At 41.1% G+C, this 26,344-nt stretch overlaps 1 protein-coding gene across 1 annotated transcript in view; it reads left to right on the forward strand.

The window, feature by feature from the left end:
- Window positions 1-26,344, forward strand: part of GALNT10 (polypeptide N-acetylgalactosaminyltransferase 10) — a 103,833-nt gene that overhangs the window by 36,665 nt on the left and 40,824 nt on the right. Inside the window, exons 2-4 of the mRNA XM_026118661.2 lie at window positions 17,065-17,167; window positions 17,959-18,097; window positions 22,526-22,692. Of these exons, the coding sequence (XP_025974446.2) occupies window positions 17,065-17,167; window positions 17,959-18,097; window positions 22,526-22,692 (409 nt within the window). The remainder of the gene's footprint in view (window positions 1-17,064; window positions 17,168-17,958; window positions 18,098-22,525; window positions 22,693-26,344) is intronic.

Consider the following 26,344-nt stretch of genomic DNA (forward strand, 5'->3'; position numbering starts at 1 on the left):
CTGCTGTATATGTGGTATGATTCCTTCAAAATGATTCTTGAATGGCAAAATATTTTTTTGACTTGCAGGAAGAGGGAACCCTTATATCCATTATTAATCTTAAATTATTATCTAGTAGTACTCTGATAGTAATGTGTTTTAAAGAGACTTTACAAGAAGCGTCTGCCAAATAGGCGTTTGTTATGAACCAAAGGGATTTCCGAAGGCTTGCCATGGTCAGGAGATTGGTCTAAAGGGCCGATAGGTCTTAGATGGTGTTGGGTGTCCTAAGCTGCTCTGGTTAGTGCTCTCACTCTTCTGGTCAGGACTTTTTCTTGAGCAGTGATGAAAACCTGAAGAATTTCTGAAGAATAGATATTGGCAAAATGAATCAGATTGTTTATTCACTTATGACACAGATCAAGTTTTGAACTTCCATCTTTTATGGTAATAAGACTGGTTCATTATCGCTAATTGTCCCTCTTTGGTCCTGGTTTCCTCAGCATGCTTACTCCCTCAAGGTGACTCCCCACTCAACAGGTATGCATAATGTCAGTGTTTAAAAATCACGGAGCTTGAAGTAGATTAACTCTTTTCCAAATGAAATTCTGTTCTACTGCAATCAGCCGTGGCACAGAACTGAGTAAAAGTCTGACTAGTGTTAAATGCAAGTGTCCATTTAAACTTTGGGGTGGCAGTAACTCTTCCTATCTGCTTACCACAGTTGCAAATGCTGCTTTAGACTTGTAGGAGTGCTCCTTTTTTCAAAGCTTCCAGGCTTGTGCAGGGAGAGAAAATGAGTATATCACTAACATAGCAAAGGCTGTTTTAAAAACCTTTTTAAAATGCTTCATGTTAAACCAATGATCTTCCTAATGCTCTTCTGTAGAGCCTCATTCTTCAGAGGCACTGGGACTTTCTGCTTTCTCTACATTGTGCTGTTTTGCCCTTAACCATAAAACCTTTCTGTATAGTTATCTTTGCGTGTTTTAAAGCCAGTGAACTTGGGCCTTGTAGAGGGAACATCCAGTCACCAGAAACAGCATCTGAAGAGCTTCCATTTGGTGATGGTCCAGGGCTTTTGTTGATCTGGGTGTATCCTTCAGTGTGGTGTAGGAGTCTAAAACAGTGCTGTTCTTAAATAAGTTTTGTATCCCCAGGTGAAGCACTGGAAATATGCCATCTTGTCTGTTTTATGTGTATTAAGCTACATTTCACCCTCTTGAACTGAAGGAGTGGGTATGAAAAGGAGGAATAAGGTACTGTGCTTGTATGTTGGCAGAAGATGCTGCTCCAGGAATGTGCTTTTTCTGTCCTCTGCCTGCGGCAATAGTTGGGGTGTTTTTTTCTGTGGGTTTTTCTTTCTTGCAGTGGAGTCAAGAATACAAGTTTTCATTCTCGATTCTAACTGCTCTTAAGGAGATTAGTATAGAATGAACAAGGCATTCGGCAAGCCTACCGAGCCCAAGTCTTACCTGAATGCTCCCCAGGACGACTATCCCGCCTTTCTAAGAAAACCCAAAACCCAGGATAAAGGATATTTCATTCCCCTCTCCCAGTAGAAGGAGGCTTTAAAATAGTTTAAAGTACTTCTATCCAAGGTTGAATAGCTGTTCAGTTTTAAAATTTCTTCAAACAAGTGAAATGGAGCTCCATGCCTCTGTGCACTCTACAAAAGACATGCAGCAGTGCTATCTTGCCAGAGTCATATAAGGTGCTACAACCATAAATTTTTCAGAGGACATAGGAGAAATCATGTGTACAATGAACTGTTCAAATGCACTGGAACAAGACCTGCTAATAGCACACCCTCTTTGAAGGAGCCCTAGCAACATGGACTTTTTGCCTGTTTAATAAGATTTGATAAAACAAGCATCTAAGCAAGTCTGAAGTGCTTAAATAAGTCATTCTCTGCTGTATCCTATGTACAGCTGTGCATTTTATTTCTTTATTGATTTTTCTTTTTTGGTCAATGCTTAAACAGTATTCTTTCAATATGAAGTGAGGCTCATAAAATACTAGATAAAACATGTTCAAGTCAAATTGGGTGGTTCTTTATTCTGGTATGACAAGCTACAAAATGTTTATTGTAGAGAATGTCCTGCTATACAGCAATCTTTCTTAGTCCCATGGAGCTTCATTATAGTGAAGTTGGACTATGCTCTGTAGAGAAGAGAACTTATGTTTTATCATCAGGCTGACTCCTATGGCTTGTAATGACCCTGAAAGACAGGAAATGTTCCAAATAGTTCACAGTTTATTTAGAATATATTTCTACTGTTCTGTGAGAACTAGTATAGATCTAGGAGAGTGGAAAATATTGTGGTAGTAGATTTTAATGTGAATTCTACTGAATGCTTGTGAGACTGTCCAGCTGTCCAGCCTTTCATACTTTAAACTTCCAGAATCGAGTCAGTGAAGACTTCCAGACCTCAAGGATTGCAGTATACTCTCGAGGGACCGACCTCTCGAAGACCCCGGCAGTAAAATGAGACTTCTGAAAGTCTTAGCTACCTTTTGGCCTAAGATGGGAAATAGGAATTTTTCTTGTAATTGAAAAGCCGCTTCTGTAATTCCAGCTGTGTTGCACTCTAGGAATTTCATATCTTTCCACTTTCCTTTTTGCAGCAGTCTTGAAAAATGAGGACTATCTGTAATACCCTTCCTTTCTGCCTGGTCATCTCTGCTCTAGTCAGTACTGATTAGTTTGCATTTTTCTGTGTATAATGCTTCTGTAAATACCTCAGGATGAAACTGGCTTTTTTCAAGCAGTGGGACACTGATTCACGCAGTTTATGCTCTGCCATCAGTGAAAAATGATGATAAAACAGCCGTTGAACAGCTGTGTAAAAGTCATTCTTGTCTTGCATTTGTACAGTTAATTCATGTATTCTTTACTCACCCTTTGAATTGTATCCTAAATTTTTTGACAGTTTCTGCTGTTTTGTCAGGACTGCTGTTGAATTTTAATCTTATTCTTCCCTCAGCTGGCAGCATGAGCAGATTTAACAGTCATGCTTTTTGTTTCAGTATGGAAATCGATAGATAATTTTATAGGGTCTAGAAAGACTGGCAAAGTTCGTTCTGATAACATGGCTTGAATGTTTGCATCAAAACTTTTAAGTTTTGATTAAATTTGAGTGAATTCCAATTTTTATATTGGCATTAACCAGACCGTTGTGTACTCATGACTGCATGATTTAGTGATGTTTCTTTTGTCTCCTGTCTATGTAGTTTGTTACTTGTCCTGGAAGGAAGTTGCCTGTCTCTTAGGTTTGTTCCTGACACTGGTGTGGTCAGCAGCTGTCTGCCTCCCTTTAGGTGACACCTAAAAGCATATACATTGATTTCATATCTGGCAGTTCTCTCCCTAGCTGCACTTTCCCACATTTCCCCAGATATGTTTGCCCTTTTTAAATTATTGGTAATCTCAGCTGTCTTTCACAAGTGCTCAGAAATAATAGCTCTGAGACTTGTCAACCACCAGGCCAACCAATTTTTCTTAGCAGTTACTAGTAATTTTTTTTTCCTATTGCACCCTAACCTGACTTATGCCGCTCTTGCTACTGGCAGTATGAGCAATGAAACAGTTTCTTGCCATAGTAATAACTTCCAGCTGCTCATGTCAAGTGGTGATCACTACTAGACAGCATCTCCAGGATGGACCAATGCACCCAATTATGATCTAGCCTCTAGCTTCTGCGTTTCCATATAGAGTGCTTGATCCTTTCCTTACCTTGGATCAGTCTCGTCTCCATCCAGGATGGAGGCAGAGAGAGCAGAAGGCTTGGGACAGCATAAAAATGTGTAAAGTTCACAATTTCATGCCCTTTCAAAAGTGGTACATGCAGACTTCTCAAGCTGTATCAGCAGCTTGCTTAGGAGAGAAGTATTAAACCTGGAAGTGTGATCAGATGGCACACACAATACACATGAGTGTTGCAGAGGACTTTGCCTGTGCTTCCCTCATGGAGGGAAGAGTGGAAGAAGGGTGGTAGAAGCTGTCTTGCTGGGTACGCATTTTCACTTCAGCATGTAACTGGTAAGTAGCAGTTGATTATTGAAAACCTAACATTTTTAGGGTGCTCAGAACTTCTCATGGAATAACCTTCAACTGCCAGTTCATGGTGGGCATTTTGTACGTACTTGTGTGGTGTGTGCATTCTGCAGATCTTTGTAGACCGTGATTGATCGCTTGGTTTTCTAGAAGTTTCAACGCTTGAAATAGGGAATTTTTTTTTGTGCTCACAGCTCTACTTTACGTTCCAAGTGGGATAATGCAGCTTGTGCCTGCTCTTGAGTGGCGGCCCATGGTTCCCAACAATGAAAACCGCTTCCTGGGGCGCTGCGACTGTACAGTAGTCTCCTAGAGCTGCGGCCCAGCTGCTCTGCGCTGCAGCAGGCAGCAGAGCTTTTCGCCACTGTGGGCACTCATTCTATTTACTACCTCCCATCGAAGGAGAATTGGGAGATGCATACAAAAGACAAGTACATCAAATGAACTGACAGCATAAATAGGGGGAAATTGCAGGTGGCATGGCTCAAATGTTTTAAAGTACTGAGATAATAGCAGGAAGTCTGATTCTGAGAAGAGTGTGATTAATCTTGGCATAGACCAATGCATTTTCTATTGCTTGATCCTGTGTGCTAGTTGTTTGAGCAGCAGTTAAATAACTTTTGGGGAAGAAGAGGCGTGTTAAATGTTGCTTTTTAGTGCTGATGCTTTCAGTTTAACATAACACTGTCAAGAAGCATCAAGTCTGCCAGGAAGCTGGTAGAGAATTTACTTTAAAATTCTTAAAATATCTGAAAGGAAAATACTGATACTCCATTGCTAAAAAAACAAAAGCATGGGTTTACTGTATAGCTACTAATAAATAGCTCTGCAGAGGCTAATGCTAGCAATATGAAATGGGAAGCAAAATGAGTTGGACTCCTTAAAGGTGCCACCTGAAGTAGTAATAAATACATACATTTAACTGATAAAAAATCGATTTGCTAAACCAAAGCTGTCACAGGTTACCGGTACTGTTGGTTGAACTAGGAACTGTTTGAGCCTGGAAGGTGAGTGAGCAGCATCAGCACTGCAGGTCCTGAGTAAGGAGTGTGGAAAATAAAATAGAAAAACATACAATTCTCTTTGCTTTAATGAAGTCAGTTGGAATTATTTTGTTCATGTGATGTTCCTAAAGTATTATGTTTGTATATGATTGATTATTCCTGATAGCAGAAGACAATGAGGAAAAATAATCTCTGAAAGTATCAGCAAGCTGCCTGATGTCTTGGGTTCTCCTTAAAATCTTCTTTGCCTGGTTCGTTCTTCCACGGGCATCTCTGCCGTCCATCCACACTCCCAAGGATGGTTTACTGTTAGACTGCAGCTGTGATGTGCTTAGAAAGGACTAGCTGGTGCAGTCTGTCTGGGGCTTATTTGCAGTGCTAGCAGGTAAATGCTGCTGGCAGTCCAGTGGTTTGTTTGTCCTCTGGTTTTAAGTTTGACTTCTCAGCACATAGCGTTGTCTTTCTCAGATTTTGCCTGTTTTCAATTTCTTGATAGATATTTCTATAATTTTATGTATAACTCCTAATGATGGATAAAGGCTCAAGAAAAGAGCTAAAATACAGCCCTATTTTTTTCCAGAACCTTTCAAAATTCTTTGGGGGAAAGCAATTTCTAAGTTAGATATGCTGCTTGCTATGGGAAGAGCTCCGTCTGCTGATATAAAACTGGAAATCTGAGTACTTGACACAAATAAAACAAGAATTATGGTTCTTGTTCCAATCTCCGAGTAACTTCTGTTAGGGAGTTTTTGTGAATTGTATATAGCTTTCAGTAGCAGTAATTGAATTTTACCTTGCTGGAGTGTTTCAGAACAAAGGTATTTATATTTCTGAAGCTGGTGTACTTTGCATCCTGACAAATTTTTGCCACTCACCAGGGCATCAAACTCCTGTCATGTGCCCTTGAATTTTAATGGAGTAAGTTTGGCATCAGCCCAACTCTTAAGTAGTATGGTAACGAGCTGATCTACACTAACGCTGTTCTGGCAACGGTCTGCTACAGAGTTTGTGATGCTTATGGCCACCTTACAGTACTCTGCTCACTTTTCTAGGTAAAATCCAGACCACAGTTCTGATAACTGTTATGAACAGCGATAGTAGTTCATCTTGCCTCGTAAAGCATGTTTATCATACAGTCTGTCTTAATTGTGACCACAAATCACAAGGTATCCTGGTAGTGTAGTTTGCACATCAGCAAAGTATCAGACTTGTGCAGCATGATTTTTCTCTTGATTTGCTTGTCTATGTAAAATATTTAGACCTCCTCCTGCTCCTTTGGGGGTCTAGTGGATAGATTTTTTGTTCTGTCCTCACTTCACAGCTTATTTGAACGTCAGTACCCATCTCCCTCCTTTTTTCAGTGCTCATAACAGGTTTTTCCAAGGATTTATTGTCCATCCAGCTTTCCAGTATTGTTTTGTTTTATTACACTTGAGCTTTTTTGTGAAAACTTCTTTCGCTTGTCCTTTGAGGTTAGAAATGGCTGCTACGCTTTCTGTGGCATCTGAAGCAAATGTTTCATGGAACTTGCAATTCCAGGAATTCCTACATGTTTTGGATAGCTACAAATCCTGTAACTTTTTTTTCCCGAATTGAACAAAGTTGAGCTTGCAGCCACATGTTTGGAGTCCACCTACTTGCAGCACCAAGTGGAGTTGTAAACTTGTATTAGTCTGTAAATATGATGCAGAAGTGAAAAGAATGGTATGTTTAGGACATACAGGATGTTTGTTGTGGTATCTTTAATGAGATGTCCAAGGTGCGATTCTCTGCTAGTATTCAAAATATTTGGAAGGAACGTTCCTTGATTGGTCAACATTCCTATAATCTGATGAGGAATGTATAGCTCAAGTACAGGGAATTCATGGAAATGATGGAATTATAGGTCTTAAATCCTGCATTTCTATTAAATCTTAACGCAGATTATGCTGCATATGCAGAAATGCTTGACTAATCTATAAATCTAGCTGATAAATCAGATTTCAAAGTAGCACTACAAAGTATGTTCGTGTAGTAAACTGCTACAGCTTGTGTGCCTTTTGTTAAGTGAAGCACAGGTATGTACAGACATCTGATAGGGAGCTGCTTGTTGGTATTCAGATGTGCCTTTCTCAAATTGATTTCGAAACCATCTTGTTCTTCCTTCTTTCTCTGGCTTGCTGCACTTACAATCGTTTCAGATAGTGCTAAATGCTGCGGAAAAATTCAAAGTGTATATTGAAGGATGAAATCTTTCTAGCTTCTTCCAAAAGCTGTAGTCAAAGTGAAACTTTTAGATGCGCAATACAACACTGTATGCAAGTTAGTTGTTTGGGAGAGCTCACCTAGTTTTGAGAGTTTCCAGAAAGCATATAAAGTAGAAAGGGAGGGAAGGAAGGAAGGGAAGTCTTTAATCTCATTTGGAATGGCAGTTCAGAGATGACTTTTATCTGAGTCTCCACACTTCACGCATTTGCTGTCAAAGCACCTCATAGTAGCACCTGAAGCAGTGTGACTAATGTGTCATGTTTTCTGTCTCAACAGGAGCAAAGCTCGGGGAATAGTCTTGTTTGGGAATTTTATAATGTGCTGCTGTATGTTAAAGCAAGGTCAAAGTTATGTGCCTATTGCTTGAGGGGGAAACTGAGAAGGTTTGCAAAGCAACTAAATGCCTGCAGGAGCTTATTCCACAATTTTGAGCAGATAGCTAGGAAATGCTACTATGTGGGAAATAGAGCATTTCTGTAGATTTGAAGGGCTTTAAACATTTTAGTGAACAGCAAAGATGAGAGAAAACTGTCGTGTGCAAATTAAAGCAATGAGTTCTGTTCTGAAGTCTAAAAATAAGCCAGCTGGATTTTTAACCAGTGAAATCTGGTCTGAGACTGAAACTATAGTGTGCACTTCAGCTGTGCTATCGCAAGATGTGCTAAAACCTGGGGAGGAGTTTGCTGCTTATGCTGTGCACTGCCTTCGAAAAGGCATGGTGCATTTGGAAGCCCAGATTAAGTTAGTCAGCCAGTATGTTTAGAACAGCAAACACTGCAAGACCGTAACGATATATCTAAAGGCAAGTGAAGAACAAACTGTAAGGTATTTGGTAGAGATAGATGACTAAGCTAGATGTCAAATCACTGTCCTCTGCTGATGTCTTTAGACCTTAATCAGCTGCTGAACCAGGACTTTTTCCTAGATAAAAGTTTGTCTGTGCTAAGGGTTTTTCAGCAATTGAAGTTGAATGAAATCAGTTAACTGAAGAAATTTAAAGGGGGGGGGAGTTTTAGTTGAACAAAGTAGTGCTCTAGCACTTGATGCAGAAAGCTTTCTGCATAAAACATACAGAGACAGCTAAAACTGGGTAATGCTAAAGCAGCAGGCCATCCTATCCACCAAAGAGCTTCATGCCTGGGCTCCTGCAAGGAGCATATCTCCTTAATAGCTCTGCAAGCAGCTACCAGGTGTCCCCAGGTGTTCTGCAGACAAGGCTCTGCTCCGTGTCCTCCTGCACGGATTCATTGAGCTGGTTCTGGTCTAGCTGCACCTTAATTCCCTGTCAGGATAGGGACCTGGTCAGGAGTGTGCGTAGCAGATTTTGTGGCTCTACTTCCTGACAGACCTGGGCAAGTTATTTCCATACCCATAAGCATGACTTTCTTGAAGAAAAGCATAAATCTGAATATGGATTTCAACTTTACCAGTGTTTCTGATGGGAGAGAATGTGGTGGCCAAACAGTAGGATCTTGGCATTATTCAGGAAACCTTTAGGTCTGATTTGAACCTGTCACTTGAATTCGAGTCACAACACAGCTGTGAAGACTTACTTGATTTTTTTTTTTGTCTTCGAAAGCACTTAATCATTCCACATGATGTACTGCCATCTAGTCCTGCATTGCCTTTTAACAGCTTCTGAAATGTTGAAGGTATGGATTATACTAATGTGGCTTTTAAATTTTTGATGGACTGAAATAGCTTCAAAAAACTAACCTTTTGAAAACACTTATATAGATTGCAGGACAAGCTTTTAGCAGCCTTCCTTTCCAAATAGTTTACTATCTGTGTTTCAATAAATGAAGACCTTTGATTGACTGGTTATGCTCAACTTCCTGACCCAGGAAGAATGCCTCCAGATGGTGTTGGAAGCTTTTTTACCTCATCAGAGCATCTGAAAGTCCCAGCTGTTTTCTATACCAGTACCTAGGATAGATGCTGGTTGCTCTGCATGGATGTTGTACCCATTTGTTGGTCAACTCATTCCAATAGATATTTGACAAGCTAAAAAAGAATTTTATTTCTTCATGCTGCAGTAAGACTCTATTTACTTACGAAAGACTTAGCTATGTTTAGCGTGGATGGTCCCACAATCATTAAAAAATAGGCTACTTTTGTCACAGCAAGAGGGGAATTCCTCCTGGCGTTCAGATACATCTGTCTTCCCTCATGATTCCTGGCTTCCAAAGCCTCTCTCATGTTTTAGGCTTTTTGGAAGCTTGGAGAGAAGCTGGTGCTGCTTGGGGTGAGGCTAGACATTTATTTCCATTTTGCTGTGGCACAGATCATGGCAGCTAGGTTGTACGCAAAGTGCATGTTCTTGCTTTAAATCTGCCACTGCGTCAACCAGAATGATGATAGAAATCTGAATTCTTTACCCACGTTAACCTTAACTTGCCAACTCTGTAGCTTGTGCCAGCATGCATATCTCAAAGCGTTGTGTGTTAACGCAGCCAGGTCTCTGTGCAAGGTTCAGAGAGCTGCAGCACGGCAGAGAAAGACTTTCTTGTTGAACTGCTGGTGCAGGCAGAGCGTGGGGAGATCGCTGCCTGGAGGATGCTTGCTGCAAGGCAGCTCCGAACAGACCCCTTCTTTCTCCTTTCTTTTATTTAGGCAGAGCTTTCTGGGAAGTGAAATCTCTTCCTTAATGCAAACTTGGCTTCTAAGGGCAAGAACATTAGAAGAGGTAATCCAACCTTTCTTGTGTATCCTGTCACTTGCTGAAAATAGCCAGCGGTTGTCAGGGATGGCTATGGGATCGTAACCAAAGCTGAGCTCCTAAAGGAAGCTTGTCTGTTTATTATTTTATGATCGAGCTCTAGTTAGCATGTAGACACTCTCTCTGCCTCAGGTTGTGACTTTGCTCATTATGAGGATAAAAGAATGGTTTCTGTTTGCCCTGCCCTTTCCCGGATATTTTTCTAGATTATTTGTCATCTTCAGCATCCTGTTGTAGGGCACAAATGCAAGATGTATTTGCTGAAATTGTAGGATAAATGAAGAGACCTGGAGTGAAACAGCCTCTTTCCACACTGTCGCTGAATACCATAGCTCTTTAGGTCTGAATGTGGCAAAAATCAGCAAAATAAATGTTTGAGCAGAGTTTCAAGTCTGTACAGCATCACGATTTGCGTATGTACTTCAGCAAATCTTTTCTCCTCTTGTACAGAAAACAGTTGGCTTACATCTCCATCCTCTCTTCCTTTATTCTGTCTGGAGCCAGGCACACTAAATAGTGATTAAACAAAAGATTAAAATTCCATTTTTGTGTGTTTGGCGTTTGAATGCTAATCGATTCCTTTGGCGGAATGTTAAGTAAAAGCATGGTAGACAACAGAAGGGGCTTATTTACAGCAATCTGTCTAAATCCATTTTCAATGTGTTGCTTAATATGCCTTTCTACTCTAATTTATTTTCAGTTTTAAAGAAATGAAGGATGGGAACAGGCAGGAGATTAGTTTAAAATATTGCTGGAGAAGTAATCACTTCTTAGTTGTAAACAACTTCCAGTATTTAAGGAAAAGAAAATGTGCTTGAGCTGAAACAGAAGCTATGGGCTTGCTGTAGAATTAATGGGTGAAATTCAATGGTGTGTGCACTTAGAGAGCTTGACTAGATGATCGTGATGAAGCTTTCATGCTTTGAAGTCTCTCTATTTTTGCATTGCTATTTACAACTGACCATTTAAAAAGTGACCAGATTTTTGCAAAATAAGAAGCTAAGGTAGAGAAAAACAGAAAATCCTGAAGGCTTGTAAAGCTGTCGCCTGGCGTTTCTATTTACTGACCTGTTTTATAGGGACAGAAATCCAAATCTTTAATGCTGATTTAGCCTACACATTCAGCGTTGATAACTGCAGAATTCAAACAATGATCTTTGTATTTACAGTTTAAATGTAGGTAAGGGTAGAATGTGGTGGCAGGTTTTGGACAAAAATAACATGCCTCTTACTATGTAATTAGAATTGATGAGAATTGAGGGTAAAAGTGCAAATTTATGTGAAATGCAGTATTACAGGTAAGATGTAGTTTCCCTTAAATGGGAAACTTATTTAATAGTTAAAGCAAAAGTGAGTGCTGGAAAGCTTGCTGTGTTTTGCAGAATGCTTAGATATCAGTCTACTGCTTCTGTTGAAAGGATATCATCAAGTTATTTAATTTGCATAATTAAATCCCATGCAGCATCCCTGAAGGAAACCACTAAAAAAAGTAGCAGTCTGGTCCCTATGTGCTGTGTGTAGACTTCTGGAGCTCAGATGTCTCTTACCAAAAGAGAAATTTCCAAAATAACATCAATATCAGCATCCTGCCTAGTGCCATTTTTGGAATGAGGCAGACTTTTGCATATACATGCGTTTATTCCCGATGTCCGTGGTGGCATGCTGCCTGCGACTTTACATGCTGTTCTGCTAATAGTGATGATACGAGCATAAGAATTGCTGTCAGGGAAAGGCAAATGTTTATTTGCATTGTGAGGGTTTTTTTGGGGGGGAATGGTAGTCTGCTTACATTGGTTGTGAATTATAACAAGAAATGCTGTGCCAGTCAGCCTGCTGCAGCTGCTCTTCCTTTCGGGGGGCTCTGCTGATAGTGGGTGCTGGCAAAGGTCACTGAAGCAAAAACAGACATTCATTTTCTAGCACTAAGTCTCTTCAAAATTAGTGCTCAGCAGACGTTGACAGAACTTGTCAGTGACTCCCAGGAAGTTTTGCAAATACGATATTTTAATGGTGACCTGCAAAACCAATATAAATGTTGTATGTTTGCCTGCAAGTGATGCAGTTATACAAAATATTCTAAACCCTTAACACCCGAGTTGAATTAAAACTTAATGGAGCACTTCTGAATTGGATAGACTAATATAACTTACCTTCCCAAGACAAAAAAGCTCGAGAATGCAGCCTGTCTGTCATGACCATCTGTAGATATGTCTAGCCTTAGAGATTTAAATGGTACTTACAGAAAGGTATGTCATTCTAAAGGAGATTGATGTCGTGTTTGTCTTCTGCGAATCTTCTGTCTAGCTTCAGTTCTGCAGGGCAGTGACACTGTAAGCACATCAGGCAAAGGAACGGGTAATGAGTCAGCCCATGCAGTCTTTTCTTTTCTTTTCTTTGCTAGTGCTAAAATAAAGAAAAATCAATTCTTTAAGTCTCCAGGAGAGAGCTGAGGAATATGTTCTGTACAGGACTTAGCCTGACTCACATTCTGTGTGCCTCCAAGTCCAATACTACAGTTTGGAAAGGTCTAGTTAACTAATGCCCCTGTTCCATCATTTCTTCTCTTCCTTAATTTAAAGTTTGTGAAGTACTCAGTTCTTGCACTTGACATATGTGGCCTCGACGGGGTTTAGCTTAGCTCAGCTCAAAGACTTTCATGTATGAGTTTATTTGGGACTGAGAGATACAATATACCTCTCTCCTAGACTGTCTCCTGTTCCTCTGCTTGCGTTGAGCTCTGCAGGTAGCACGGCGGGACTTTCAAACAGACCTGCAGGCTGGTGTGCTACCGCTTTTGTTCAGTATCTGTGTGATTAAACTGCATGTTTGGCTCGTTCCTCCGAGGGTATTTAAATTGCTATTGCTGACCTCTCTGGGGAATGACTTGAAGCTGTGTAGAAAATTCACTTCCCTATTCACATTACCTTATACTGAGAGCACGAACCAAAGGGCGACTCCAGCCCAGGGCCGGGAGGGGCTTACCCTGGGAAGGGATGGGCAGCACAGCTTTTTAGTGGCTTTAGGTTGCTTCTTGGCCTGATGGATGTTGGGTGCTTTCTGAACTGTGGTGCAGTCTTGATGCAAGGGAGGGACAAGCCCCTCCTGAAACAGCCAACAGCCCAGTGGTGTCACCTTCTCCCGAGGAGGCTGGAGAGGTGCATCTGAACCCCCTGGGGCATAACTTGAACTTGTCTCCTAGCCTCTCAGAGCTCTTTTGAGGGGGAGAGCTCAAGAAGCACCTTTTTTTTTTTTTTTTAAGCATGTTTGAAAAGGAGAGCAATCCACCCAAGTGCCTACAGCAGTGAGCAGGTATCTTCTTCTAAGGCATCTTTTCAGGCTAGAATCTGCAGGAAAGGAAGGCCCCTTGGCTGTGCTCGCTCAAGTCGCCCGAGTCCCAAGGCAGGCTGGGGAAAACACTCTTGTATTTCCTTACTAGTCAGCTTGGATGTCTTTTTTGCTTATGTGGTGTGTTTGGGGGTGGGAGGAGGGAGATAGGGGTGTGTGTGTGCGCACGCTTTTTTTTTTTTTTTTATCCATTTTCGGTGTCCCTGAATTTCCCTGGCCCCTTCAGAGGGATCTGGCTACCTGGCAGAGGATGCTGGAGCCCCTTGTGCAGCGTGGGTGTCAGGAGGCTCAGTCCCATTATACTCCCATCTGAAGTGGAGGAGATTTCTAGAGTAACTTCTAGTGTTTTTTATAACAAGTACTGAATCACAACAAATGGTAAAATAGGTAAGAAGCTTTGTAAATGAGTCTTCTGGTGTGCCGATTCTGTCCAGAGCACTTAAACAGCAGACAAGAGTCTTAAAATACTGATATACTTAAAATACAGAGCACCAAGGAGGTGCTGTGGTTTGCTAGAGCTCTCCAGGGCTGCTCTTGGCGAGGGAGTGTCCTGGAGAGGAAACAAGCCAGTGAGCAGACCTGACAAAACAGAAATCTTGCGAAGCAGAAGCAAAATCTCACCGAACAGTAGTGTATTCTACGGATCAATTAGTGGGGACGATAGGATAGTATGTTGTCTGAAAAATTGGAAACAACTGTGGTGGGCCAGACAGATACTGACCATTGCAGAAACATGCTGGAAACCTGGTTGGCTTTATGCCAAAAATAACCAAGCTACCCCTCCTACTGCTGCTCTGTCCTGTCATATGGTTGCTGTTCACCCCTGCTTGTAATAGCTCTCCCTAGCTAGCAGAAGTCAGCTTGTCTGCATAAATTATTTAAGTGAGCATTTGGTCAGATAAAGCCATCAATAGATGCTGAAGTTTAATCTGTCCCCCACCACCAGCCACCTTCTGTGCTGGTCCTGGTTCACTGCAATGAAAGGAAGCATCTCAGACCTCATTTGGAGGTGTTATTTGGCCCTTTGCTCCCCATTTGCATCTATTATGCAGAAGTGGTTGTAACCTTCTAGGGATCGGACCGACATTGGTGTTCTGGTTGGTGTTAGTTTATACCTTGTAAATTTTCCAAGGTGTCTTGTATTTGCATTGTTGTCACCAGCCTGAGATTAGCCAAAGCCTAGCTTTATGCGTTTTTGCCCCCCCAGAGTAGCGGCTGCCCAGTATGCTAGTTCAGTTTGACCTGCTATTGAAACCTTCCCATTGTTTCCTTTCACCCGTTTGGTTCCAGGCTCACACATTCATTTTGACACTTAAATGTACTTTTAGCAGCAGGTAATATGTCTGGAAATTTACATAAGAATTGGTAAGAGTGGTGCTTAAGAGGACATCTAGAAAATCACAAGGCAGATTAAGCAATTTTTTTTGATATATCTGCTGAGTTCAGGTATGGTTGGAAGCCCTTCCAAGAAGGGAGAGGGCAGTTCTTCACCACAGCTCTGCTTTTCCCAGCTGCACTTACCTGTTTCTGCATGTTGGGAATAGCTAAGGCTTTTGCAGCACCTCTTCTGAAACCTGTTTGCCTCAGCAAATGCAGCTCTTCAACACATGCAAGCAGAGCTGAGCTGCAGACATGAGACTGTTGGCGACGGCGTTTATTTTGTGTCTTAATAGGTGCCAAGTGAAACTGGAAGGCACACTACCAATTTCTGTGTTTGAACAGAAATAGGCATTTATAAGTGGAAGAGTTTATGGGCAGAAGGGACAGTAATTACCAAAGTAAAAATGAGCTATTGTTTTTGGTACAGATTACTTAGGGTGGAAAATAAAAGAACAGACGAACAAAAGAACAGGAAGATGAAGATGAAGAATCATGGGGTATATAAAAGAAGTCTGCAAGGTCACCTAAATTCAGCTCTGCTGGGATTTTTCTTGTAGGTAGTCGCTCTGCTTCTGGACATAACTGCTGCCCATCCACAGTCTAAGCAGCTCTTTACTGGCAATCGTCTGGCTTCCACCACTGTTAATTACGTCCCCTAGTGTAGGTCCACTCTTCTGCTGCACACCAAACTTCCTCTCCCTCCATGTTCCTGTATCATAAGTGTTTTCAGGGAGTATTTTGTTAGCACAAATATGAGTTCCTTAATGTTTAAGTCACAAGTCCCAGCTGTGTGAATTTTTGTCCCTTCTGAATGCCAGTCAGCATTCCTTCAGCACAAATAAAATCAAGTTGCAGGAAGGGGAGCGCTCTGTGTTTTGAGGTTAGTTAATCAAAAGGTGTAACTGAGCGTCCAGTTTCATGGATGAAACGACTTCTGTCAGTTGTGTCGCCATCTACAAAATGTCTTGCCAGATAAGTCAAGAAGCTGAGCGTAAATCACTTTGTCTCCCTTGATTTGAAAGGATCTAGAGTTGTTTTAAATCTTTTAATACATGAGAACAGCCCAGTAAGTTTTAGTAGCGTACAGGACAGTTTCTAAGATCTAGCTTTGCTACCCTTAGAGTGCTGGCTTATAACCCTGTGGCCCAGTAATACAGCAGCACACCTGCAGGTGTTAGCGCAGGGGTGGTAACCTTCAGCAGAGGAACTAACAGAGTAAACAGAGCAGAGCATGCCCTGCATAAAGGTGCTCGAGGTCAGCTTGGCATCTTGGCAGAAACCCATCTTCGCTGATGGTTTTGTAAGCTAATGCACAAGGCTTTGAGCTGGAGTGGGAAGGTCTGGCTTAAATGCCAAAGACATGTCTGCTAACCTTGCAAGGTTACTATGCCAAGCACTGCTTTTTGCCTTTGGTTGGTTTGATTGACCCCTTAGAGTGAGACTGAAAACCTCTCATCCTTTGAGAAAGGAAGCTTTTTTTCTTTCTAGGAAGTCCTAGTTTGTGGAGTTCACTCTGCATGTCAAGAGTCAGGCTGCTACAAGTGATTTGTATTTATGCTTACTAATATATTACTAGGTAATTGAAAAGTCATTCTGGAAGAAGACCACCTCTTCTTGCCCCTAATCCCTGTTGAAAAAAACAAACAAAATTCCATTTCCCCTGGACTTTGGGAATAACAGTCTTAGAGATGTATCACAGCTTTCTTTCCACACACCATGGTCTCTTTGATCCTGAATTCACCCCATCTTTCATTTGCTATCTTGTTCCCGAAGCACCCATTGCTTTTGAATTTCAGGAACAACATCATGAAAAGATGATCTCTAATTGGGTTCAGTGCAGGCTCATGCCTCATGTAAAATTTGCTTTTAAGTTGAGCAGCAAATGTCTTAATAAATGACACTTAAATCTTATTTTGATTTTATTCAGGTAGGGTAGTATGTTCATAAATAATGATCTTGCAATAGAGGTCTCATTAAATCTTTATTGTTAATTAAATAGGAAGTGAGGTGCATTAGATGTTTTCAAAATGAAAATGGGAGTTTTTAATAGATTCTGTGATTAAGAATATTGGTCCTAAGTATACGATAGTGCACTGAAAAATATCACTTAACAGCTGTTACTTTAACACTCAAAGTACTGTTCCGAGGCAAACAAAACTTGCTTTTTCCCTCGCCCCTTTCAGGGTAAAAACTGCTTGGTTGTGCTAATCTTAAGGAAGATGCTTATTTTCCTTTTGTAGGTTGAAGTGTGGGAGGGAATTAAGGGAAGGTTTCACATGTGTGGGATTTTCTTTTTTTTCTTAACATATCCATTCTTTTTTTTTTTTTTTAAGGCATCATATGTGAGGCAAAAGAAAGACCTTTACTTTGTTGATGGAGAAAGAAAAAAGGACTGGCATAACAAAGAAGCTATAAGGAGGGACTCCGAACGTGTAGGTATGTAAGATTACTATAAATATGTCTCAATATAGATCGTACATTAGTTTGATTTTATTTGGTAGGCTGAAAGCAGAAGAGCTTCTAGGTGAAGATGATGTTCTTGTGATGATGCAACAGTTATTGCAGTTAATTAAAGCCTTTTTGCCCACCTCCAAAATAGCCATCTTGAATAAAAGGATGCTGGTAACATCTTTGATAGGTGCAGTGTTGATTCTAAAGAGCTTACAAAAGATAGGTACGGCTGTGCCTCTGATGAGAGCCCCAGGAAGGAAGAAGTGTAAGAAAAATGTTCTAGATGATTACATTTGCAAGACTTTTTTATTCTGTAGTCCTGGGTTTTGTCCTGCGTCATACAAAAGGGCAACTCTTCTGAATGTGACAGCTTTACACTGGTGTGTCTGCAAAGGCTCTACCTCCTCTCCGCAAGAGCTCAGGTTGTTAAATATACATATCCATCTGTGCTGAAGAAAGCAGCAGTGATGAGAAATTTAAACTATGTGTGTTCTCCTGCTGTGAACCAAAAAATATTCCTTACATCCTCGCTGGTCTTGCCATCAGCCCTCTACCTAGACTGAGGAGTTTTAACTTCTATGATTTGCACAGCTAAGTGGTTTGTAGCCAAACTGCATATTGAATAGAATTGCTATTACCTATGAGTATAAAACTAATAGAGAAATTATCAAAGAACTATAAGGTAACTGCTGTCCTTCTAATATATGGCTTAGTTTCTGGCCAGTTATGTACCAATTAGTAGTAGTGATGTATGTTTACTTTTTATCTATCCATAGGAAATGGAGAACAGGGAAAACCTTATCCAATGACTGATACAGAGCGAGTGGACCAGGCATACAGGGAAAATGGCTTTAATATCTTTGTGAGCGATAAAATTTCTCTGAATCGTTCTCTTCCAGACATCAGACATCCAAAGTGAGTACTTGATTTGTTTCTATAAGTGAAAGTTTACAGGCCCTAAATTACCACATCTGCAGGAGCGTGTGTTTGTGGGGTTTTTTTAATTCTAGACTTTTGCACCTTTGTCCGTCAAATACAAGCCTCTCTCAGCTGGGGTCATGTTAGCACTGCTGCCTCCTTAATAAAGGACAGCATGTGGTCATTGTCATGGGAGGCGGAGGAGACAGATCAGAAAAACCCTTTCAATTCCAGGGAACTTAAAATTACCAAAAACTTGCAGCCATGCACAGAAGTAATCATACACTTAACCTTGAGGTGTCTACTTCCTTTCATCTCTCTCAACATGTGCCAGTTTAGTTCCCGAGTCCACTGACATAGCCAACAACTATAGCAACTAAAAAAAATAAAGCAATTTCTTTCTGTAATGGAAAGTGATGTAAAGCTTAGTAAAGTCTGTAAAGTCTAGCTTACTTGACAAATGCACTAAGAGTAGTCAGATGATCACTTTGTTGCTAAATGCCTGCTCTAGTTCGTTCTTTGGCTTCTAGCTGAATGTGACATAGCATCAAGAGCTTCCCTCTGGAATTCTGCACCAATTCAGTGCATCTCTATAATCTGGAAGACTTTAGGAGGAGACACCAATATATGGAATATCAAAACAGGATTTGAGCAACTCCACTGAACTACGTATGAAAAAGTTTTGTCAGAACTGATGTCTTCATAAAAACATCACCAAGGATGATGAATAGAAACTAGTTCCAGCTGAATGCTGGTTTTTGAATTCATCTAGCTTGGGACATTATCCCTTAGGATAGCATCAAACTGGATTTTGTGCAAGCAGGAAGGAGTCTTTCTTTAGCAAAAGTGCTTCATTTAGGACTGAACATACATATGTATGTGTATGTATGTATATCTCGCACAAAGCTGCAGGAGTTGTTAAATGCTGCACATGCAGTATTTAAAATCTGAGGGCCTCATTAGACGTTTGAAAAAAAGCTCATTTTGTTTAAAGCCATTTTGGGTAGGGAATTCAACATCCGCTTTGTTTCCAATTTGCATCAGCTGCACATTTGAGAGATCACCGCCTCTGTTGCCACAGTGAGGGTGTCAAGATAGTGTATTTGATTAGCTTTCTGAATGTATACTCGTAAACTGAGTGGTGTATACAGCTCCATAAATGTTTTAGGCATGCAGCTGAAATGTTTAAATGTAGAGATCAATCAGGTACCGAAAAGGTTTGGTCAGCTTATGATCAGCATTGTGGGAAATACCGTTTGCGCGTTTGCTAACCTAAATTCTGCCTGGCCTCCGCTTACACGGGCCGCTGTGGGCTCTCAGAATTTAGGTTTCAGACAACGCCGGTGTTCCCTCGCCTGAGGATTTAATATACTGCCTCGTGTTCCATGATGTTTCATGAAGTTGCTGACTCCTCATTGCTAATTCTGCTACTTAAACTTTTAAAAAATATGAAACTTCAGACTCCAGTCCCCAGTTAAAATTAATAAGTGGAGTGTCTGGGTCACCAACAATTTAAACAGAGATTAATGATAGCGCTACAGCTGCTTTTGCTTGTTTCTTGACACACAATCAGGCAGTGTAGCAAGCCGTAATTGCGGAGGCCTCAAGGAGAAGATAAACAGCATGTATATAATGGATGCTAGGATTAGCTGGGAAAGGAGCAGGGTTATGTATAATGGAGATCTGGAGTAAAGGAATTAATGATTGAAAAGGTCTGCTGTGCATTCCCTGCCAATTTACAAAAAAAAAAGTACTTGAAGTGGTGTGTTCTATATTATTGGGCACTTGATGAGGGCAATTTACAGTGAAGATTGGCTGAGATGAAGTCTGTAAAGAGCACTATAGAAAGAAGTGAGCCATCCACTCTTATTTTACCTAACCTTTTACTTCACGGAAGAGGAAGTAGAAACTTTGTAGTCCGGGAATATGCTTACAGGCAGAGGGGAGCACAGGCAGAAGGAGAACTGGGGGAAACAGTCATCTGCCCTGTCCCTTTACCCAAATGTGAATGTGGCTGCTCATGCAGCATCTTCTCAATTTCCAAGCTTTGGGGGGGCCACAGCAGGGGCTCTCCCCGCAGATGGCCTGGGGAAGGACAGGGAAGCAACCACTGCATTAGCAGAAGTGGAGGTGCTGGAGCCGCGGTGTGATAGCGGGCTCTTTCTGCCCTTGCTGGAGCTCAGTCCCAGAAGAGCAGTGAGCCCTGTTCTCTGTATTAGCTCTGACTGGCTTTCACCTTCGCTCAGACGGTCGCCAGCTGGGATGCATAACCTGTCAGGGTCTGTCTCCCCTGATGTTTCCAAATGTCCGTGCTCCTCGCTGACCCAGCTCACTTCTGAGACATTTTGTATGGTTCTGTATACTATAAATAGTGTTTCACCTCTGTCTTCTCTTAATCATGGAAACCTGGGGAGTGTAGGCAGGGGACTAGATCTACCTAGTGCATGTGTAAGATGTGTGGCCTTTTGTTTCAGGAGTTATGTCTTCCCCCTGCTAACACTTTCCTTAAATGCTGCTAGGTTCTTTTAATATTAAATGCTAATTTTACAAACCTTGTAAAGCAATTGTAGATGTGATAACTGGAGGGAAACAGCTTCTCTGCATGCTTAACAGTGGTAACAGCTGAAGTTTGCCACTTGTTAGAGCTGGTCAGAAAATGAGAGTTCTAGTTTAAGAAGGGTGAGAAGAGGTTTTGGCACTTCTTATTTCGTATTGTAACAGAATTGTAGCCAGTAGCTGCCTCAGAAGCCTGTTAAGGTTGCAATGTCAAGGGCTGGATGAAAGCAGTCCATGCAGCTTTATTTTGCACCTCTTGCATCTGTGCGTTGCAGCCATAGCCTGCAGGCTGTTGGCAGCACCCCAAGACAATTCATTAGACCCAGAGTACGGTACTGTCCTTTCACACAGGCACCACAGTCACTGATTTATTGAGCGTGTATATGAACATAGGTGCATCCTTTTCCTGAGAAAGGTACCAGGAAAGAGCTGCTGCTGTCAGAGCCACTTTCTTTCCCATCTGTCTTTCTGGGAAGCAGGGAGGGAGTTATGTGCACGCATGCCCTGCACTGTACATGTACTGATAGCATAGTTAACTTCTGGGGAGGAGGGATGCTGCAAATCATCTCTAGTGCATGCTATGTGACCAGTCTGGTTTTGTGGCTGGGAAGTGACTGGAGTGTGACCTTCACCTAACAGTGTAAAGCATACAGCCTGCCCTGCTGGGGACGTTGGCCTTTCATGCGAGTAGAGGCTTTCAGAACACATTATCCCCTCAGTCCGGGTTGCGCTGAATGCATGAGGTGCTATGAATATAAGAGAGATCTGTCCTCTAGCTAACAGCTGCTGGGTATTTTTTTTTTTTAACTGTGGTTGTTCATTATATGGCCTTAGATCTTACCCGTTTAACAGCATTCAAACAAGGAAAATAGATACTGCACTTGTTGCAGTAGTTTGAATTTTTCTTCGTAAGACTACCTCGAGAATACTCCCACGAGGCAAGGGAGCGTTACCTCCACTTCACAATTCAGGAGAGATTAGCGGAGTGGGGAAGTACCCACAAACTCGAGGGATCCAAAAGGGGACGCCGCAGACCTGACTCTTCAGCATTATCCAAGTTGTGTAGGGCTCTGTTTTCAGAGCCCAGCTTTCTTGACTCCAGTCTGCAGAACTGGTCCATGGCATCAAATTAGACCCACTGAAAAATGAGGAAAACATGACTGGTTGTTGAGGAAAAGTCTGATTCGAATAACTTGTCCAGCATGACAAAGGAGGTCTGTTACAGAGGTTGGGGGCTGATTTGTTACTAAGGGGACTGGGCTTTTTTTTTTTATTGAACTGTTTTTTTACCATGAGATTATCCTCCCTCTTCCATCTCTTGTTCACAATGCATCTTTCACACAAAATCCTACTTCCTTTGTATATCCATTTAAAAAATGCTGGATGAGTGTTATACAGGTGATTAGTGGCTGGCTTCTCTGAAAACTGGGAATAAGTGAGCTAGATCAATGTATTGATAGTGCCCAGAAGAGGAGTGGCACATTCAGCCTTTGAAACCACTTTGTTCATAGAAATTCCTCTTCCTAGTGATCTTTGAGGAGCAAGGATAAAATCTTAAAAGAACAAGTAGTTTAGACTTCTGCATCTCAAGCTGTAATTGGCGCTTCCTTTAAAAGCAGCTTCAGCATGTGATAGATCCTTCTGATAACTTTGTGTTGTGAAGTGCTACTTGCTGGCAATTAACTGTTCTTGTTTTGTACAGAATTTTTTGGTCTGGTAAAGCAGACCAAGCCAACAGTGTCTTAAGTGTTTTTTCAGGTACCTTGCATCAGTTTGAGTTGCAGAGGATAAGTTACTTGATGGTAATTAATATGGAAGTGCTAGTGGGTTTTTTGGCACCACCATTGACCTTATTCTATCTATGTCCAGCTGCAAGAATAAACTGTACCTGGAGATGCTTCCAAACACTAGTGTGATAATACCGTTCCACAATGAAGGATGGTCCTCTCTCCTCCGGACAGTGCACAGTGTCTTAAACCGCTCCCCTCCTGAGCTGATAGCAGAGATAGTGCTGGTGGATGACTTCAGTGACAGAGGTATGATAACTTGTATGTAACATCTCTACCTATGTTTATCTAAGTGATCAAAGAACTTGCAAATGTGTATATAATGAATCTTTGAAAAACCAAAAGTCTAGCAAAAATGAACACATTCCATATTCAGTTTGTGTTTTAGCCGCTGATGGCATCAGCGATGCTGCCTTTTGAACAAGGTAGATGAGCAGGGAAACTGGTTTGAATATTCTTTTAAAGAGCCTGTGTAGCCAGTTGATCAAGGTTAGGTGTTTGACATTTGGCATCATAAAAATAGCTCACTCCTTACATTTTGCATTTTCTTCTAGACACAGATTATAAAACTAGCCTTGATAAAAGGCTTCCACCCTGGACTTTACTTACTTTTCTCCTGATTTTTCTGCTCCTGAAAATCTGTATGTGAAAAGTTCTCACTGCTTTCCCTTGCTGACTTGCAGTGAAGCCTGAAATAGGGAACGTAGTCTCAAGCAGGAAGCAGTCATTTGGAATTGGGCTTAAGGGTGTTGTATGTGAAGACATGTAATTGCCAGCATAATGCATCGCCAGCAAATGGAACAATCGCTTGTAGTTACAGCAGCAACTTGTAGATGTGGCTGCTGAATTTACTTACACTGTAGCAGAATGGCAAGAGATCTTATTCTCTGAATCATTTACATGCTCTGTGGTTATAAATTAAGCTACAGCTTAATTTGCATCTTGAGATAAAACATATGCAGTTTGCACCCGTGTTACAGTGTAAAAAGGTAATCAAGTGAAGGAGGAATGAATGCCCCATCCTGTAGACATTGCATAGTTAGAAAGATCATGTGGAATTTGGAAGTCTGTGGAGGAGCTGATGGTGTTATCCTGTACTGAAGAGGGTACAGTGACTTTAAAGGTTTATAATCAGATCTAGCAACTCTATTTTTTCCTCCATTATAATTACTAAGAATATTTATCTTCTTTATTATGAGCTGCAGAGTTCAAGTCCTACCAGATGAGATTGCACAAGTGGGAAAAGCACTCTCTACAAGGATACTAAAGGATATATCTCCAAAAATCTGACTCGTAGGAAGTAGTAACTATGATTCTGAAACTCATAAAATGAGCTTGGAAACAAGGTAGTGAGTATTTGGTGTTCTGACCCATGTTGACTTTTGGCATTGCCCAGCAGCTGTAGTATTTGTTCTAAAGTACATCTCTTATTAGCTTGAAAGCAAGGCATGCTGGTTTGACCAAATCAATCAGTTATATGAAATAGGTATTTCTTTAGAGAATTTTGAGACTAAGCTGGGGTGGGGGAAACACCCTCCTAGCAAGGTCTCTTTATTGTCACTCAGTCTAGAAGCAAATTAGACAAGCTCATGCTGTAACCAGAACTGAATTGTGCAAATAACTTTTTTTATGGGAGAAGTGGAAGTAATAAGATCTGTTCCTGTGGATCTGTGTTCCTTGTTCTCTAGGTGTGGCCTTCTGACCAGGCCAAAGAGAGCGCTTCCCTGGCTCTCTTGCTCTGCTCCTCTTCAGTCTGCCCACGTGCTGTTTGTCCAGCTCGCTCTCTCTCTGTTCCACCAGCCTCTGATAAGATGCAAACTCTCCCCATCAGTCATCCATCTTTCATGCAAAGGTTGCAAGAAGCAGCTGAGATTAATTTGTATGCAGCATCTATTTATAAATGGATATAAAAGACTACTGGTATTGGACAGTGAGCTAAATTGTCAAGGAAGCAGAACAGCAGACAGGCACACAGAGTGATGATAACCTTTCTTGGAAACCAGTGTTTTCCTGCTAGCTTAATTGATCCATGCGTGTTGGGACAGTTACTGGTTAGGATTAAACATTTTTCCTTCCCTGCTGTCAGTCATGTATCTGCATAGTGGTGTTTCCTGCTGACTGTTTCTGCTTTTCCAACAGTCAATATTCTTCCTTAGCCACACTGGAGCTGGTTTCCACATCCCTCCCAGAGGCTAGATAGATCCCTAGTCTCCAGGAGGCAAGAGCATTAAAATTCCTAAACACATGATCTTGACTTGAAAGACTGGTTAGGAAATTCTGTTTTTAATTTATCCATTGTGTGTATTTAGTTAAAAAAAAAAAAAAAAAAAAAAAAAAAGGCTGAGATTTGAAAACTTAACACCTGAAATGAACTGTGGGACGGAGCAGATGCTCCAGCAAAGATTTTTACTTCTTGTGTTGTATATTTGAAAAGGCCACTTTCTTGGATTTGGACTCTGTTAGACTGCTGCTCTGGTTATCTGTTTATCTCATGATTGAATTGGGCAGGAACTGAAGACCCTGTGTCCAAGTTGATGATCATCACCACCGTTCCTCAGAAACACTGAGCAGTTAGTAGATTGTGGAGCAGTCTCTTGATTTTCTTTGAAAATCGTAAGTGATTAGTCCTCTGCATTAAGTCTGCCAGGTGGAGTGCTACATTGGTTTCGCATGCTGGTCCCACAGATTTGTTACAGCATCTTTCTTCTGAAATTGCAGAACCACTGTTGAACGTAGCGGTAGCTGGAGGCCCTATTTGAGATCAGTGAGACACAGTAACAACAGTAAATGTCAGTGTCTTCCCCAAAGAGATCAGTAAACAGTCGTCATAAACTCATACTGAAAAGATGAAAAGGATAATTGTACACTAAAAGTCTATTATTCAATGTTTTATCGAGAGATTACCCTGACAAGATAAAATATCAGATACACTCTGCTTGTACCTCATGGTGCTCTTTCACTTGAAGGTTGTCTAAACATACCTCTACCACTTTTAATAACCTTTAAAAACTTGCCTTCAAAAGCTTGGCTATCCCTGGCGAGCTGACCATATCCCTCTGTGCTGCTGACCTGCGATGGGATAAAACTTGGACTATTTGCCTAGATGCCCTTGAGGTTCCCCTGTTAGTGTTGCTCTCGTATTCTGCTAGTTTACTTAGGTGGCGATTATAGTGACAGTCCCTCAGCCTCTTTCAGCTGTGTCTAATCAGTTCTCATTCTTGGAGAATCTTTATTTCACATAAAGTAAAGAGGATGTTACCAATAGAAATAAGAAATATAGAAACCTGGCTACCGCACATGAAAGTAGTGTGCGTTTTTCCCTGACAAATGTTACTTTCATCCATTTTCAAGCTTGAGAATAAGAAATTTTTGGTGTGGTTATGAAGAGGGTTGAAGAGTCAGCTGATATAGTGGTATGAGAGTGAAGACATAGATTTCTAGGTTAGTTGGTGGCTGCTGTGATCTGCAACATACCTGAAAGGCAGCTGCGTTGCTTTGCATCGTTGGAGCTCTCAGATGAATCATCATCTGGAAGTGTCAACAGCCATTTATTTCTTAATTTGTTCGAGACAATTCTGTGACCTTTAACAATAAACATTTTTCAACCAAAAAAGGTTGTCCTGATGACAGCTAATCTTAATAGCAAGCAGCAAAAGCTTTCGTAGTCATGTTTTTTGAAATGTTTCCTTTGTTTTGTATTTGAAAATTGCAATGTCTTAGTACAACTTGCTGCCTGGATTTTGGTTTTTCCTTTGCATGCCTGTAGTGTAATGTAAATGATCAAAATCTATTCTTGTTTCAAACAAATTTAGTGCTGGATTCCACATCAGCGACATTGCTCTGGGAAAGGCTAGCTTAAGTGATCTGTGTGATGTGGTACAGTAATAACATGGTTTGCCTT

The sequence above is a fragment of the Dromaius novaehollandiae genome, chromosome 15, assembly GCF_036370855.1.
Source record: "Dromaius novaehollandiae isolate bDroNov1 chromosome 15, bDroNov1.hap1, whole genome shotgun sequence".
NCBI lineage: Eukaryota > Metazoa > Chordata > Aves > Casuariiformes > Dromaiidae > Dromaius > Dromaius novaehollandiae.